The sequence below is a fragment of the Aquila chrysaetos genome, chromosome 25 (assembly GCF_900496995.4).
Source record: "Aquila chrysaetos chrysaetos chromosome 25, bAquChr1.4, whole genome shotgun sequence".
Lineage (NCBI taxonomy): Eukaryota > Metazoa > Chordata > Aves > Accipitriformes > Accipitridae > Aquila > Aquila chrysaetos.
The window spans coordinates 9,118,586-9,134,320 of record NC_044028.1 but is presented as its reverse complement, the minus strand read 5'-3'; the positions used below and the strand labels follow the sequence as shown (position 1 = coordinate 9,134,320).

Sequence of the window (15,735 nt, the reverse complement as noted above, 5' to 3'; positions counted from 1 at the left end):
TACTGGGGAGAAAAAAAACACTAGATTTTTTCATGTCTATAATGACCCAGCTCCAGAAGAAGCTATATTGCCAGGATGCCACTGGAAGAACAGATTGCTCGCAACGACTCTGCAAAGTGTTTCAATACAAATAAGAGAATACCTAATATATCTTAGGACTATGTTCCATCTCCTCAAGGTGACCATACTTTGAGGTGGCCTTCCAGGACTCCATACAAAGTTGTCCAAGAATATTTTCTCAGAATTATTTAGCCTCACAGTGGTTTAAGATTTTTTTGAATGGCAACTTTCCTTAGCATGGGCCAAAACCTCACCCCTAGTCTGCTCTGAGTTTCCTAAATCGAATTTGTTTAGGAGATTCATGAGGAACAAATTCCCAAATATATAGTGACACTATCAGTAAAAGGAGGTGGAAGTATGTGGTATCTGAACGCCAGTGAATTAAATCATCATAAAAGAGGATGTTATTACCCAATAAAATTATGTTTGAATAACATACCATCATTTTTTACATAATTTTTAATGCATTTTTAGCACGTGGTTATTGCTTTCTGATATATGACTGGAAAACTAGGCTGCTCAAACTTAGTTTTCCAGCAGACAAAGTTGTGCCCTCCTCAATAGCAAAGTAGAGCCCATTTAGAAATAAAATTTGAGGAAGGACTGATCTGATTTACCTCCTTGGTATTCCCCAGCGTGCCTGCACACAGACACACAGAAATCAAGATATTATCACTGCCAGGCATATTTCACTATAGACAGCATGAATTGCTCTTGATTAATGACTAAAGGATTGGGCCTTAGGGTACTTTAGAAATGAATAAACCACGCAGTTTATTAGGAGATTTGTTCCTTCTTAAAGGTACAAGAGTTATTAAGAAAGCCATTGTTCATTCTAAAGCAACTCTTCATTTATATGCCACCTAACCCTTCCAAAAGTTAAATACTTGAGCAAAGGAATTCTTAATAAGAAGTGTATTATAAAGGCTTAGGTCCAAAGAATATTCAACAAGAACGAGTGCCTTCAAATAAGAGTTCTTCCAATGTCAAACCACTAGCCACCAGTAATAGCCAATTTCATCTGAAGTTTTGAAAAAGTTATCCATTTTTCACAGTCACTGCAGAAAGAACTTACCCTCAGGAGCCTCGGGCTCTGTGTTGGCTTCATTTTGCTTTGTTTTTTTGTTTGCTTAGAAGTTTTTGGTCCTCCCCCTCAATATAAGCATCCTTGTCATTACAGCACTGGAAAAGAATTAGACACTCATTTCAGGTACTACACAACATGTCAAAACAGTCAGCTTCCTATCCCAACTGCCAGGAAGAAGAAAAATCCCAGCTCTCCCCTTCCTTGTTTACAACACTAAGCTTTCTGCCCATTCAATCCACACGCTCTCTTTTTTTCCATTCCTCTTCAAGCTCACTTTTTACCTTAATCTTTTCTAACTCTCTCCAGATGCCTTTCAAGCAACATTTTTTCCACCCTGTTCTTTCTACTTTCTCCAAAACTAGTTTCCGTGCCACTGCCTGTTCTCTTCTAATGTCCCAGGGACTCTGGGCCCCTAATTGTGATTTACAGCAGACAGAGCCACACATTAATTGCCATGAGAAATAAGCACACGTCAAAAGGAATGGGAAAAGAGAAAGACAGAGATGCCCAGCACACCTTACACATCCACCGAGTGCATAAGCAAGCAGGGTCAGAGCAGGTACTACCTGCAGGCACCCTTGTTACCAGTCCCTCTGCCTGTTCCAGCTTGGTGAACTTCTCCGACACTCTGCCTTTCAGTCCTCAGCTTCGTCGCCCCAGTTACAGCATAGCTGGTGCTTGGAGACAGGAATTCCCTCCTCCCTCTCTTCCCCAAGTGGAGAGAAAACAGCCCCTTTCAGCACAGTGTTGCGCCAAGCTGTGGTCAGGGAGATTCAGTTGTGGAACCAATGAGCAACTGTACAGGTTCATTTTAGCTCTGAAAGCTACTAAAAATGTAGTCCTGAGACATCTCAGATATTCTGACATTTGTATGAAAACACTGCACACAGCAAGGGAGCTCCCAGAGCAATAAAGGCTATATAAACACAAATCTTCTTAGGAAGAACTAGGGAAAAAAAAGATATTAAAAGATTCAAAATCTTGAACCCAAACATCTCTATCACTTTTCCACCATTCAGAATCAAACTCCCTGAAGATCCTTAGACAGCAGGTGGGATACTTCTACTCCCAATTCCTCTAAGTCTGCTTGTATGCATTTGCCTCCCACTCACAGTCATCACTACGTCCTGAAAAAGTCCTCCACCAAATTTCTTCACAAATGGGAATTATTACCATCCGACATGAAATCTAGCACAGTCTCCTTATACTGACCCTCAAGAGGGGCCTTGTACGTGTTCTGCCAACACAGCGAGACTTCCATTTTAACTTAAACTCTTTCCCAACATCTTTGGATGTTATTTTTCATCCTGTTTTCTGTAAACTGTAAGAATGGCTGATATCCCCAAGTTAACAGCACAGTTTTCCTTACATCTTAATATAATACCAACTAGAAGTGGAACATTGTTCCTGCCTGGCCACATGTGAAAGTTCCTACCATAAACAAAGCTGCTCTTTAAACACAAGCCAGCAGTGTGGGGTACAGAACCAGTGCTGCTAATGCTGGAGCTGGCAAATGCTAGGCTAGTGTGTGTGGTAACCCTCCAAATATTTCAGTGCTGGTTTGCAACGTGAGTATTTTCCTGCTAATTCAAGTTGATGCTGGCATGAAGACAAACTCAATTAAGCAGCAGTTATAGTAACTACTGTTCCTCTGTGCACAACAACTCGGATGCTTATATATGCATGTCCTTTGAGGTTAAATAAATTACTTGTGCTGCTTGGGAAACATTAAAACCAGTTACTTTATATAGTAAGAGATTATATGTGAATTTCTAGCAGAAGAAATAATTATGCATAGCAGGAAAATAATTCACTAAGATGTACAAGACTATCTCCAAAACCGCAGCTATGGCATGTTTTGAAAACAGCCAGAAATTTAAAATCTCCAATATACTTCTAAACTCAGTGGAGCCATTAAACTTTATACTGCCATTATCACCGGATTATGTCACACTATAATTCCACCAGTTAGTTTTTCCCTATGCTCACTTTAAAAAAAATTATACAAAATCAACAAATTGAAATTTAATTTTATATATATATATATAGTCTGCTAGGAATATCAATACACTACGCACTTTAATAATATGACATATAAACGCTTTAACAGTTCAAGCAAAATAAACTTGCCCTCACCATCCTCTTGCAGGTATCTTGTGTTGGGCTTTTAGAGCCCATGGTCCAAATTTGTATTAATATGCAAATCTCTCTTTTACTTCCTCTGTCTACACAGATCCTTGTATCTACAGAACTCATTGAAATCAGCACCTCAAAGACACAGAGCTCTGACAGTCTGATAGGTTAAAAACCCCATACTTTATAAAACCTTGATAGAACTAAAAGGTCCCCGCTTAGCTCAAAATGTCTGTACGTGTCGATTGTCAACATATTGTTTTTCTCAGAACCAGATGTGTGTGCATATGATTCTGTATCAACCTCTCTTTGCGTTCTAAGATCAGCACGCCCCAAATTAAACATGGTATTTATTTTGTTGCCTTTAAAAAATAATCACGAAACCATTAATGTTCAGTTTTGCAATACTCTCACGGGTGGCACCAATCAAAAAGAGTGATTAAAGCAGTCATGAGAAGCACGAATATTTTACTGATTTCTGACTGTAATTTACAGCATGAAAAATTCCATCTACGTAGCAAAAGCTGGGAATTCACTGAAGCTTCACGCTTGCCTGTAACACCATCGTGATGGCTCTGGAAAGCAGCCAGGCCAAATCATCATGCAACACACCTCAGCGAGCGTAACTTCTGAGACGAACAGTCCCCTCCAAATGCGGGGACACTGTAGGATGCACCGATCTTGCTGAAAACTCAGCTGAATTTTTCAAGCAATTATTCCTCACGTGGAGCATCTCCCCAAACAGGTTTGCCACGTGGCCACCCAAACACCCGTGGAGACAGCAGGACAAGGTGGAAACGTGTGGGAACAAGTAACCAGAGATGGAGCAGGAGGTGAAGGCGGTTATGCCAGATGAAGCGTTTCACGGCTGCCATTCCACTGCACCACACGGCGTGACCGCCTCAACAGCCACAATCCACCTAAAGCTGCCTTCGTAGCCTCCCACCCGACGGCAGCAACCCCTCCAGCTGGGATGGTGGGATTACATCCCTCCGCTATCTGATCGGCTCTGGCACTGGGAATCTAGATCTGACACCCCCAGTCTCTCGGGGCTGAGCGTACCCCTGCACACAGAGGGGAACTGCGGGGCTATCGCAGATACCCTCATTTTCTACCCTTAATTCGAAAAAGCTCCTAAAGCCGCACAAAACCCTGGGACGCTCCGAGGGTGCCCAGACCTGAGAGGCTGAGGCAGGGCCCGGGAGGGGAATGTGTGAAAGGCAGGACAGGCAGGGGGACGTGAAAGGGCACAACAAGGAAACCGATAAAAGCTCCTAAGCCCCCGGGCGGCCTGTTGAAACCTCCCTACGCCCTTGCTCGCTAAACACCCCGCCGCGGTGCCTGCGCCACGCCACGGGTGTCCCTGCCCCGCTGCTCCGGCCCTCTCCTCTCTTCAGCCTCCCCAGGCGCCGGGCCCTGCCCGCCGCGCCGCCGGCCCCCGCGGGGAGGAGACAGCGGCGGGAGGGCGGCGGCACCTCCCTCGGCCCCGGCAGGCCCAGCCCGGGCCGCGCCGGGCGTCGCAGCCGGAGGGCGGGAGGGCGAGGCGCCGAGAGGGGCTGAGGCCCGGCGGGCAGCCGCCGCAGGTGAGAGGGACGGCCCCGGCTCGGCGGGGAGCGGCGCCGCCCCGCTCCGCCTGGCCGGGGACTGCGGGGCGGCCCGTCAGCCCTGACCGCCGCTCGGTCGCAGCGGGAGGGTGGGCGCCAGCGGCGAGGCGCAGCCCTGCGGGAGCGGGAGCCGCGTTCCCCTTACCCTCCCTCGGCTCCGGCGGGCGGCGGCCCCCCAGCCCACCGCGACGGGGCCTCCCAGCCGCCAGCGCCGAGCCCCTTCAGCCCTGCGCGGCCTCCGCCCGCCCTGCTTGGGACGGAGGCGAGGGGAGACCCGCGCTCCGCCTCAGCGCTCCAGGCCGGGGGAGGGCGGCCCAGGGCGCGGCGGCTGCCGCCCGGGGACCCGCTTGAAGGGCAGCGGCAGCGCGCCTCGGCGCTGACGGCGTGGCGGGGTGCGATTAATCGGCTCCCGACCTCGAAGTGCCCGGTGTTAGGCCGCGGGTGGCGGCGTGGGGAAAGGTAACGCTCGGGGCTCGGGCGCTGCCTGCCCCGGCGCGAGCGTTCTCGGGGGGGTGGCCTCCTCCGGCGGGAGCTGCTCCCCCCCCGGTCCCTCTCCTTGCCGGTGCTGCTAGGAGCGAGAACTCGGGCGCTGCTGTGTGAAAGTGCTGTGTAAACAAAGGGAGGCACCGCGTCCGGAGGCAGAGCACGAAGTAGTAATGCTGACACGGTGACCGTTCAGATTTACGAGCAGGGAAACACCTCTTTTAACCTTCCCCTGGTACGGGTCCTCCGAGCAACGACAGATTACGTTTTCGAGGGGGAAGGGAGATTTTTTTGAGCTGATGTTGCCTTTAAACTGTCACAATTAAGTATGTTCAGAGCGTTTGAAAGCATTTCGCCTTTATATGCAGAGTTTTGAAGCTGTACAGGGTATGGCTGCAATTCCGAACGTGAGGCTACTTACAAAAACAAGTGTCGTTAAGGTGTTACAAGCTTCCAGGACAAGTACCGTTAAATTGTCCATGTGGATTGTTAGAATTGACCTTTTTACTGGCAATTCAATACCCTCACCGTTAAATGTGGGGTTAATGTTATAAAGGAACAAGGTGAGAGTTGCCTTGTATCTTGGTACTTGGCTTTGGGAGTCTCAGAAGAGCTTTCGGGGACTAGCCGCCTACTTTAGATGTACTTTTGTAAAAGTAATGTTTTAGACTCTGTGGATCACATTAACATCTGAAATCTACATTCTCTGTTGTTGCAAACGAAATACTTCATTTTCAGAAAACATCTGTGTGAGCCTGTTACTAATTGTACCTTAATTTTAAGGAAAATTGGATGGCTGAGTGAGAACTGGTTGTTCAAAAGATTCACGCTCGTGGCTGAGGATTACAGCATGTCTAAAGAAATGCAAGAACTGCAGAAGCAATGGCACTCCGTGGTGCAGTCCATCCATAGCAACTCAAATGTGGGTCTGGATTATAATTTATAATATATTTATAAAGATACTCCTTTCATAACTCTTGGAATATCACAGCCCAATTTATTTAAATGCACTTTCAGAACTTCTTTTGGGGGGGGGGGGGGAATGGGTACTCTCTTTTTAAGTGAACGCTGAGGAGCCTATGGGAAGGGCTGTCCCCCTACACCTTCAGCAATCAAGAAAGAGAGAAGCCTGTTCTGCATTTCTGTGTTTTACTGGTATAACCATTTGAGATAGTAGAGTGGCATTTTAGTTAAATGGTTGTGCTGCTATAAAAAGAACTAAAACTGCAATACATATTTCCTTAAGGGACAGGAAATGTCTCTACTACAGTAAAATTCTAGTGTGTAGGTATGACTGCATCTGTAAAGAGGATTTTTTTAAAATATTATAATTTTATATTATAATTAGCAGACATGCCTGCACTGTACTTACAGTCAATATACGAGCAGGTTGCAGATATTACTGAGGCATGAAAAAAAGAAAAATCATCATCATTTTTAAATGTTACAGTATTTTTTTTCTTAACAAATACAGTTCTCTAGATCAAAATCATAGTGTTGAGACCCCACTGAAATACTGTGCAGCTAAACTGTGATTTGTTTTTTTTTTTTACTTGTTTTCTTACTTGTTTTCAGGTTCTTTGTTTTGTTTTGTTTTTTAATTTGTGCAAGAATGGAACTGGGAAGTCCAAGAGAAACATGTCTGTTCTTGGTAGAATTATATTTGCTGTGAAGTTATCTAAATTTGCAGTAAGTCTTCATGCTTTTGAAATACAGAGGCAACAGCTGCCCTCTATTGAAGCTGCAGACTTACAAAAAGATGCTACCTGCAGTTCACTAAAGTAGCAGTGACCTTTAAAAGTTATCTATGACAAGATAAAAACAAAATCTGAAATGTTTTTCTTTCATCCACAGGTTGTTGCATTTATGAATTCTCGTGTTGGCCAATATTTAGATGACCATCCTTTTGTTGCCTTATCGCTCCTGATGTTTATTGCAGTGTCTGTTATTCCCGTTGCATTTTTCCTGATTTTTGTTGTTACAACAGCCCTAATGGCCTGCATTGGTGTGATAGTCATGGAAGGTATTATATGCCTGCATGTATGTACTTACTTATTCCCTTCTAAGGCATGATGTCTTGTCTTTGTTTAATTCTTCCTTCTGGAGACCGCAGTTCAAGCAATTGAGGATTTCTGCATGTAGTCCTCAGGTCTCAGCAGTAGTGAAACTCTTAATACAAGAATAGTAATCAGATTAAGTGTAGTCTATACAGGGGAAATCCTATTTCCCTTTCTAATCATCTCAGCCACCAGGATATGCCTAAACCAGTTATCTTGACCATGCATAGCTTTTACAGAGGCCTGCTAGTTGATTGCAGAAGACTTGTTTTCCCAAATGGTTTGAAATTGGGGTTGTGGTAGAACGTCAGATGTTCTAATATACTTGTGTATAAACTTGTTTAAATAACAAACTGATTTTCTTTTTTTAGGTGTTATAATAGCCATAGGTGGCATAGCCCTCCTCTGTGTGCTGTGTGGCCTGGGTGCACTTTCACTGGGAGTTTCTGGAGTACTTAGTGTTTGTTATGTCGTTCTTTCAACTCTGGTCAACTACTGGTATGCTTCAAGGTGAGTATTGATGTCTTGATCCATGCTTGGGTTTCAAACTCTGCAACTGTACTATTGCATTGATTACTTTATTCTACGTGAGCCACTGTTGCTTAGTTTAACAAATGTTTCTTGAATGCTAGAGCATCTCTGGCTACACTGGTGGCTTAATGTGCAGCATACAAGTGTCTAGTCACCAATATATATTTTAATGAGAGTTAATTCATGCCCTCTTGCCTATTTACAAAAGAGGAAATGTAAATAGTCTTTAAATGTGCATGTGCTAACACAACACGCCATCAAGCAGTAAAATACAACTTTGTGTCACTCAGAGTATTTGTTGCTTTAAATGTCATTAAAACACACTTCCAAATTGGACTTTGCCTAGAGGATGAACCGTTTGCATTTTTTTCTGCATGATGACCCAGCTATGTCTGCTTACCTGCATTTGTAGAGTAATGGACCAAGATTAGTTGTAGATTTGGAATAGGCAGAGGGGTACTTAAAAGGGGCAGTGTGGCCAAAATAGAAATTACAGGTTTTACTGGATGCTGCACATGTGCTGCTTGCACATTATGTCTCCCAGTACTTCAGGCTTGGAGGCCTTATTTCACTCAGCATTGCCTTAGCCATGCTTCTTTGTACTGGCTAGGAGTAAGAGGCACTAGCAGGTTGTGCTGGAGTGCCACCTGTTGCCCGCTTAAATATCTACCAGGGAATGAATAACGGTAATCACTTCTTAAACATAAGGAAGAGCAAGAAGAAAAATTACAGCTGCTCCATCCTAGACTTCCTGAGTTTGCTCCTTCATCACAGCTGTGGACACACAAAACTGCTTGTGGAGCCCATGATATCGTCAGGATGACAAGACCATGGTGCAAGGCCCAGTGTGCTTGCATTTGTTCCAGGGCTCCCTAACACTCCTCCGGGATATGCTGCCAGGTCCATAACATTGCCCACCAATTCCAGAAAAGACTTCTTTTTTTCCATAGCATATCTGAATATGCAACCCAACCTACAGACCAGTCATATCAACTTACAGCTTTGATGTTAAAACAGATAATACCTGCTCTTTTTGTGTTCTTGTGTCTTTTGAGAGAAGCTCTGGTAGACCAGCAGTGGATGTTCCAGGAGTCTCAAGACAGGTTTACATCTCACGTTGCTCGTCTCTTTTGAGCAAAAAGTTAGAAGACCATAATCTTACAGAAGAACAGACTGTAAAACCATTCTTTTCTCTTGTATACAGGGGTCAGATAAGGAAGCAAGAAGTTAATGGAAGTTTGCCACAGAAGAGTCCTTCTGTCTTGGATCTTTCTGCCAATAATGGAAAGAACGAATAAGTGGGTTTCTCCCCACTTCCTTCATAGGCACTTAACTGTACTACCCTGACCTTTGCAATATAATTGTTTACTCGTTGAGCATTCAACCACTCCTTATGGGAACTGATAAAATCGATATGCATCTTACATTGTCACTGTAAAACTAATATTAAGAATAACCATTAAGCAGCGGGGCATTGTGATATTAAGTCTGTGTGCATAATGGAATGTTCCACAGAATTTTGTAAAGGGATGTAATAATAACTGCTACTGTTGAGTCAGTGACAATTAGTTGAAAGAAAGGGTAGGTAGGTATTTGACTTCCCATTTGTTACTGGAGTTCTGGGTGTACTATCTTTTGAAATTTGTACACAGTAATTGGTCATTTTGATACATAAGTGTCAAAGCTCAGAACACCAGAAATGTTTTTTGAACGTTAAAAAATATTTTTAAGCCTTAACAGCCTTTGTTAAAATAGTATGAGCACACCATGCTAATGCTTTATATTTATTATATGAGGAAAATTGGGGTTTATCATGTGTTAAGTAAGTCATGGTATCAGCTTTTATATACCTTCAGATGTTGCATTATTCTGAAGGGTTATTTTCCTTGTTCTCATTGCCTCATCACATCAATGGTATGCAGTTAGGTCTTGCATTTTGTCATATTTATTTAGGTATTTAAATTGCTTGTTTTGCTTCTCAGTTGTAACTTCTTGTATGTTATTTAAACTTTTTTCATTTTTGCAAATGCTATAATATTTTTAAGCATTAAGAAAGTATCTAACTATATTAGTTTAATAAAGTGCTGTTTGTTTAACCAGGTTGTCTTGTTATTCTGTTTATTCTACAGTAAAAACAACTTTTCCAGACCTACTTGTAGGAAGGGCTACATTTGGAGCTGAATTTTTCTCCTCAGTTAACATTAAAGTACTTTGGCTGGCCAATATCGCTGAGCCACAAACTGCAGATCACTCCCCTTCTCATGGAAATGCAGAATCCTAAGGACTAAATTAGTGTAATACTCGAGCTTTGCATGAGCCAACATGCTGTTTGACTCCAACGTGGAGTCAGTTTATCTATCTGTCTGAGCCGTAATGTGTTCCACGTAGTATTGGTGGTAACACTTTCAGCTGTAGTGATAAGCTGGCCCGACCCTTCAGCAGTAGAGTGAAGGCATCCTTAGCCTTACTCTCGGTTTCTGTCTGCAGGAGACAGACAGGACCTGATGCTAGTTCATAAAGTGCTCTAGTATTTACTAAATTCCAGTTAACTATGAAGGATTTACAGAATGGAGACCATAACAGGAGATTTCTTTCATAAGTTACTAAGTAGATAAAAATGTTTGTTTTTTCAGGTGCTTCAAAGCTTTATTCCCAACCACTTTTTTTTTTTTTTTTTAACTTTTGGTTGATAGTAATATACAAGTGGTAGGAAAGAAAAAAAAAAAAAAAAAAAAAAGAAACAGGAAAAGTACTTTCTCTACTTTCCTTGTAAGAAAAGCTAGTGCTGTGATACTGTTTACATGACATACAGCCTGGAGAAATCCATCTGAAATGTGGAAAAAGAGTTAACATGAATATATGTACATAGTTTTTTACATAGCTGGTATCACCACTTTAGGATCAAATCTGCAGCTGCTGTTAATTACAGTAGAGCTCTGCCAGTTTACAGCAGGTGAGGATCAGTGGGGGAAAAATTAGAATGCTGTTCTTAAGAACTGTGTGGTGCTGCACAATGATGCATGTCACAGCTGTAGGTAACGCAACCTAAAAGCAAATTCCCCAGTGCATACACTGGACTGCAAAAAACTGAAATATACTGGTGTTTGCAAATGAAGAGACTCCAACTAGGTAGTGTGGTGGGGGCATTGAGGTGAATGAGGCATTTTGCACTGGCTGGTAAATGGAATACATTATCCCTTGTGCAAATGGACTGGTACCTGCTTTTAAGAGCTGTGAAATACTGAAATAACTATTTCTAAGTGCTAGAAGTCCTTACAACTAGCAAAAGGTGAGCCTTGAAATAGCATTCTAGTCATTACAGAACCCTGCCTTTCACCAGACTACTGGCCCCCATCATCGGGATACAGTTTGAGTCTAATCTCACTTTCCAAATCTTACTTTTTCTAGGCAGTAATGCCTTCAATCTAGGAGTTTACTGGCTGCTTAGAGCAGACTAATGGTTGAGGGAAATAAGGCAATGATTAATGTGACTGGTTATAACACAGTCACCACCTCATTTGTTTCCAGTGTTTTGCCTTTTTTACAGGCTGAACTGCTGTAATTTCAAATACACCTAGAAAATAAATCCCTTGTTTATCTCCTATTCTCTTCTGTCAGTCTGCCTAAAATGAAACACACGTAACTGTTACTGTGCTCAAGAGCTCAAAATGAATTGAAGTGGAGAAAGCACTTCACAGGAAGGAAATAATGATGCTGTTTATCATCTGTGCTGCAACTTACCAGGAACAGCCAGAAAACGCTAGCTTTCTGTGTACTTACACAGCTTGTACCTTTTCACTTTAGGATGATCTTGCTTCAGAATCTAAAGAGACTATCCCCAATCTATGCTTGCAAATCTTGCTGCAAACTTGACTTTAGATTAACATGGTTCTTTGCAGAATTATATGGAGATATTTATACTCAGTTAGACCCTAAAAGCACTGTCCTCTCAGTGCTGGCTGCCTATCATTTTATTTAGAGGATTTTATTTACTTCAGGCCCCATTTGCCTCTCCAGAGCTCAAGTTCATTACTTAGTCTATCAGTGGATCCCAATCACTGCCTTTAGCACTAAAATGAAATTCTGCTCTCCCTGCAAGCGTGTTTCCAGCACTCTGCTGCCAGCTTGGTGACAGGAGCTGCCTCATTACATCCTGGCATCACTTTTGCCTGGTGGTGCAGGGAGCAGAGGAGCTGCTTTTTAATCTGCATTAACAGCCTCTGCTGATGCTTAGAGCAATGGCTTTCTGAGCAGCTCCACAGATCTCCAAGGAATGTGCAACCTTTATTCTTTCAACAGGAAACACTAACATCTTCAAGCTGCTGATAGGGACCAGTTTTTCCTGAAGGATGGATTTTAAAACAAATCACACTGAGAGCTTGAACAGCTGCATCCCCAACAGCTCCAAGGCTGTTCAAAACTTCTCTGCCTCGTAAGTGCAATAAACAGCTAAGTGAAAATATACATTAGTGTGTATAAACTATAATAGGTGTAGGGGGGGAAGAAAAAAATCACTTATGTGAAATGGTTTTGAAGAAAGCCTGCATATGGATATTATTATCCATACAGTTGAGCAATATGTGTGTCAGAAATATGAATATACGTATTGAAACATTTATTATATATGTATGCATTTGAAAGGGTCTAAATGCACATACATGGAATGATATACACACTGGTGCTCTTCCATTCTATTGTTAATATGTGCGTACGTATGAAGGGAAGAGCGGGTGTATGCACATTTGATTAGAGACACGTTTTAATGCACGTATTTGTGAAAGCTACTGAAAAAGCGCCTGTGTGTTGTTAGACACAACCACACACACAAAGCACTTTGTCATCTTACATGCGCCTAAGAAATCTGTTACTGTTTGCATTCAGAGCACTCACCGGCTGTTAGAAGCCAGAACATCCATAAGGCACATTCTCACCAGTGGTCCTGGCACAGCTGACTTTTTCCTGCCTACACTTGTCTCCGCAGGTGACCCCTGCAGGATGAGCTATGGCAGCTTCATCACACCCACCCAGTTTGGCATTATCTGCCTGTTGGCTGTTATTGGTAACAGCTCGGTTATCTGTACAATCTTAAAGAAATCTGGCCCTAGCAGTAGCATCCCAGATGTCATCATCGGTCTCTCCATGGTGGACCTGCTTTTCCTCCTGGGCATGCCCTTCCTCATCCACCAGCTGCTGGGGGACAGAGCCTGGCACTTTGGAGAGACAACGTGCACCGTCATCACTGCCCTGGATGCCAACAGCCAGTTCACTAGCATCTATGTCCTCACTGCTATGTCTATCGACTGCTACCTGGCCACCATCCACCCCCTCACCTCCACTCCCTTCAGGAAGCCCCCCGTGACAATCCTTGTCATCTGCATGCTCTGAGCCCTTCCCCTCCTCAGCATTATACCCATGTGGCTGTAAGCCCAGCTCATCCCTTTACCTGGAGGTCTACTAGGCTGTGGGATTCATTTGCCAGACCCCCAGAGGGACATTTATTGGTAGACTCTCTACCAGTTCTTCCTGGAGTTTGCCATCCCTTTTGCCCTCATCACAGCAGCTTACAGGAGGATCCTGCTCAAGATGGCCAGGTACTCAGAAGCACTAGCGAGCCAAAGATGCACCAGGGCTCAAACCACGAGACCGACCCATGCAGCGATTGCTATTTGTGCGGCCTTCTTCATTTTCTGGGCACCTTTCCGCAGCTGGCAACTTGCCCAGCTCACCATGACTTACCCCACCATGCCTTTCTACTACAACTACAACACAGCTATGGGCCTGGGTTATGCCAATAGTTGTCCGAACCCCTCCATCTACACCTTGCTGGGCCAAAATTTCCAGAGGCAGCTTGGGGTCCCTGTAAGGCCAGCAGCTGCAGGGCAGGCTTCCCCCAACGGGAGCAAAAGCATTCGGGAGGATGCACTTGAGTCAGGGCAGCCACTGCTGCATTTGGTGGCCAGCTCTGGCAGGTAGCAAGACCCACAATAATTCAGGCATGCCCCCACAAGCCAGCCCCTCTTCTCTTCCAAAGAGACACAGGCAGGGGCAGGCAGGTGAGCCCCATGCACCACATGTCCTACGGGATGGATCATTACTTGGCCTGAAGACAGTCATGGCAGCGTTTGGGCAGAAGCTCTATTTGGCATCGTATTCCTATTTACATCTTCCCCAACAGTTATGAATTATATTCTCCCCAGGCAATTAAAACCTCTCAAGCCCTTTGTTAGAGTACCCCACGTACTAAAAATAGTTTGGTGCAAAACCCCAGACAAGCAGTGACCCTCTGCCCAGGGCTGAGACACTGCCACCATTTGAAACCTGGGAATTTTCAAGTTTATTTCTTGATTTAAGCTCAGTAAGGAGAAAGAAAGGTGTTTACACTGTTCTGGATCATTTTTCTCCTGAAACATGGTTCAGGAGCATAAACACACTTCACAAAAATTTTAAATACAACAATCAAGTTCTCCTCTCCTTTCTAACGTACGAGCTCCATGACATGTTTAACAGTGGGTGAGACAATCATTTTTCTGTCATTTTAAAGCCAACAAAACCGCCCATTTTCCAGAATCAGCAATTGTCAAGAAGTCCAGTGAATATTCCCAAATATATTTAAATTAAAACTAACCATATTGATTTATTCCCAATCACTCTGGGACACAGTTCTGTACCATCTTGTTAGGGGACAACAGAAACCCAAGTTAAACAGTAGCTGTCATTAAGTTACAAGTTGCTTTGCAGTAGAAAGTAATGATTAGATCCTATCTACATAAAAGAAGAAAACAGAATAGTTTCTTGCCCTTGGCAGCATATCCTGTGCACGTGCATATCATTGTGGTATTTCCTCAGCTGGCAGCAAGCCTTTAGCAAATACACATCTCAAAGCATATTGCTCAGGTTTTCAACCTGACTGTAGGTGGCTCAGTTTTCCTGTGCCCATCTTGAGCAATTTTGAAAGGACTTGACAGTAGCAACCACTGAGCACCCATTCTCTGACAATCAAACATCTCTGCTGCACATGGCAACCAAAAGTTACTGGGCTTTAGTTTCGAGACACTATTATTCTACTAATAGCAGGCACCTACATCCAGAAAAACAGGCAAAAGCAAAGGTTGTACACACTTTTGTTTTAAAGGAACATTTGCCTCTTTATGGTAAATCAAATGAAAGCTGCTTAAAAAGTGCTTTTATATTTCAGGAGATCATAAAGGCCAGACCAAATTCTTTATCAAGAATACTCAGTTGCTAGAACATACAACCTACTTTAATTTTAATAAATTAAAAGTTACAAACTTCATAACTAGCTTGATTTATTCCCACTCCTATAAAGTAACTAAACATCAGCACTGCAAATGAAGAAACATACCTATGATTATTTATATGCCCTCCATAACATGGGAGATCTTTATCTCTACCTCTTTCGATTTCCAGGAGCCATTTATTTTAATAGCATGTTAATTCAGCAAACAACTATTACAAAACCACATAGCCAGGAATCCCTGAGGCAAGGCTGTCTCCAATAGCTTTCCAGGAGGCACTTCCATAGACAGAGCAATAGAACCATTACACCTGTCTCAGGTGACAACAATCAAAAGCTTTAGACTCCAGCTCACATGTGGATACACAGCTGAAGGGATTTAATCCTTTCCCCTGAATTTCCATTATACTCTCATCTTTTGTTGAAGGGAGCAGGCTTAATAAACTCAGACACTGAAGCAAGTGAATTTATTCCAGCTCAGAGCCTGGCTCCACAAGAACCATTTCCTTCTGCATTTTAAATTGC

At 43.4% G+C, this 15,735-nt stretch overlaps 2 protein-coding genes and 1 pseudogene across 5 annotated transcripts in view; 2 read left to right on the top strand and 1 right to left on the bottom strand.

The window, feature by feature from the left end:
- The window catches only part of DNAH3 (dynein axonemal heavy chain 3), a 61,951-nt gene extending 60,015 nt beyond the window's left edge, over positions 1-1,936 (bottom strand). Inside the window, 2 exon segments of the mRNA XM_030001455.2 lie at positions 1,136-1,242; positions 1,714-1,936. Coding sequence (XP_029857315.1) covers positions 1,136-1,168 — 33 coding nt within the window. The 5' untranslated portion in view covers positions 1,169-1,242; positions 1,714-1,936.
- A 2,722-nt stretch (positions 1,937-4,658) lies between these two features.
- Positions 4,659-10,051, top strand: LDAF1 (lipid droplet assembly factor 1). Of its 4 annotated transcripts, none has more exons than XM_030001483.2 (5): positions 4,659-4,863; positions 6,155-6,289; positions 7,222-7,390; positions 7,796-7,934; positions 9,160-10,051. In XM_030001483.2, exons 2-5 carry the CDS (start codon positions 6,218-6,220, stop codon positions 9,251-9,253), a joined length of 474 nt encoding a protein of 157 aa, XP_029857343.1. In that variant the 5' UTR covers positions 4,659-4,863; positions 6,155-6,217; the 3' UTR covers positions 9,254-10,051. The 4 variants fall into 4 exon arrangements, with proteins under 4 accessions (XP_029857343.1, XP_029857341.1, XP_040976072.1 ...); XM_030001481.2 differs by having other exon boundaries at positions 4,662-4,863; positions 6,151-6,289; XM_041120138.1 differs by lacking the exon at positions 4,659-4,863 and adding an exon at positions 5,218-5,343 and having other exon boundaries at positions 6,151-6,289.
- A 2,253-nt stretch (positions 10,052-12,304) lies between these two features.
- LOC115335878 lies at positions 12,305-13,928 on the top strand (annotated as a pseudogene).
- The last annotated feature ends 1,807 nt before the right edge of the window (positions 13,929-15,735 follow it).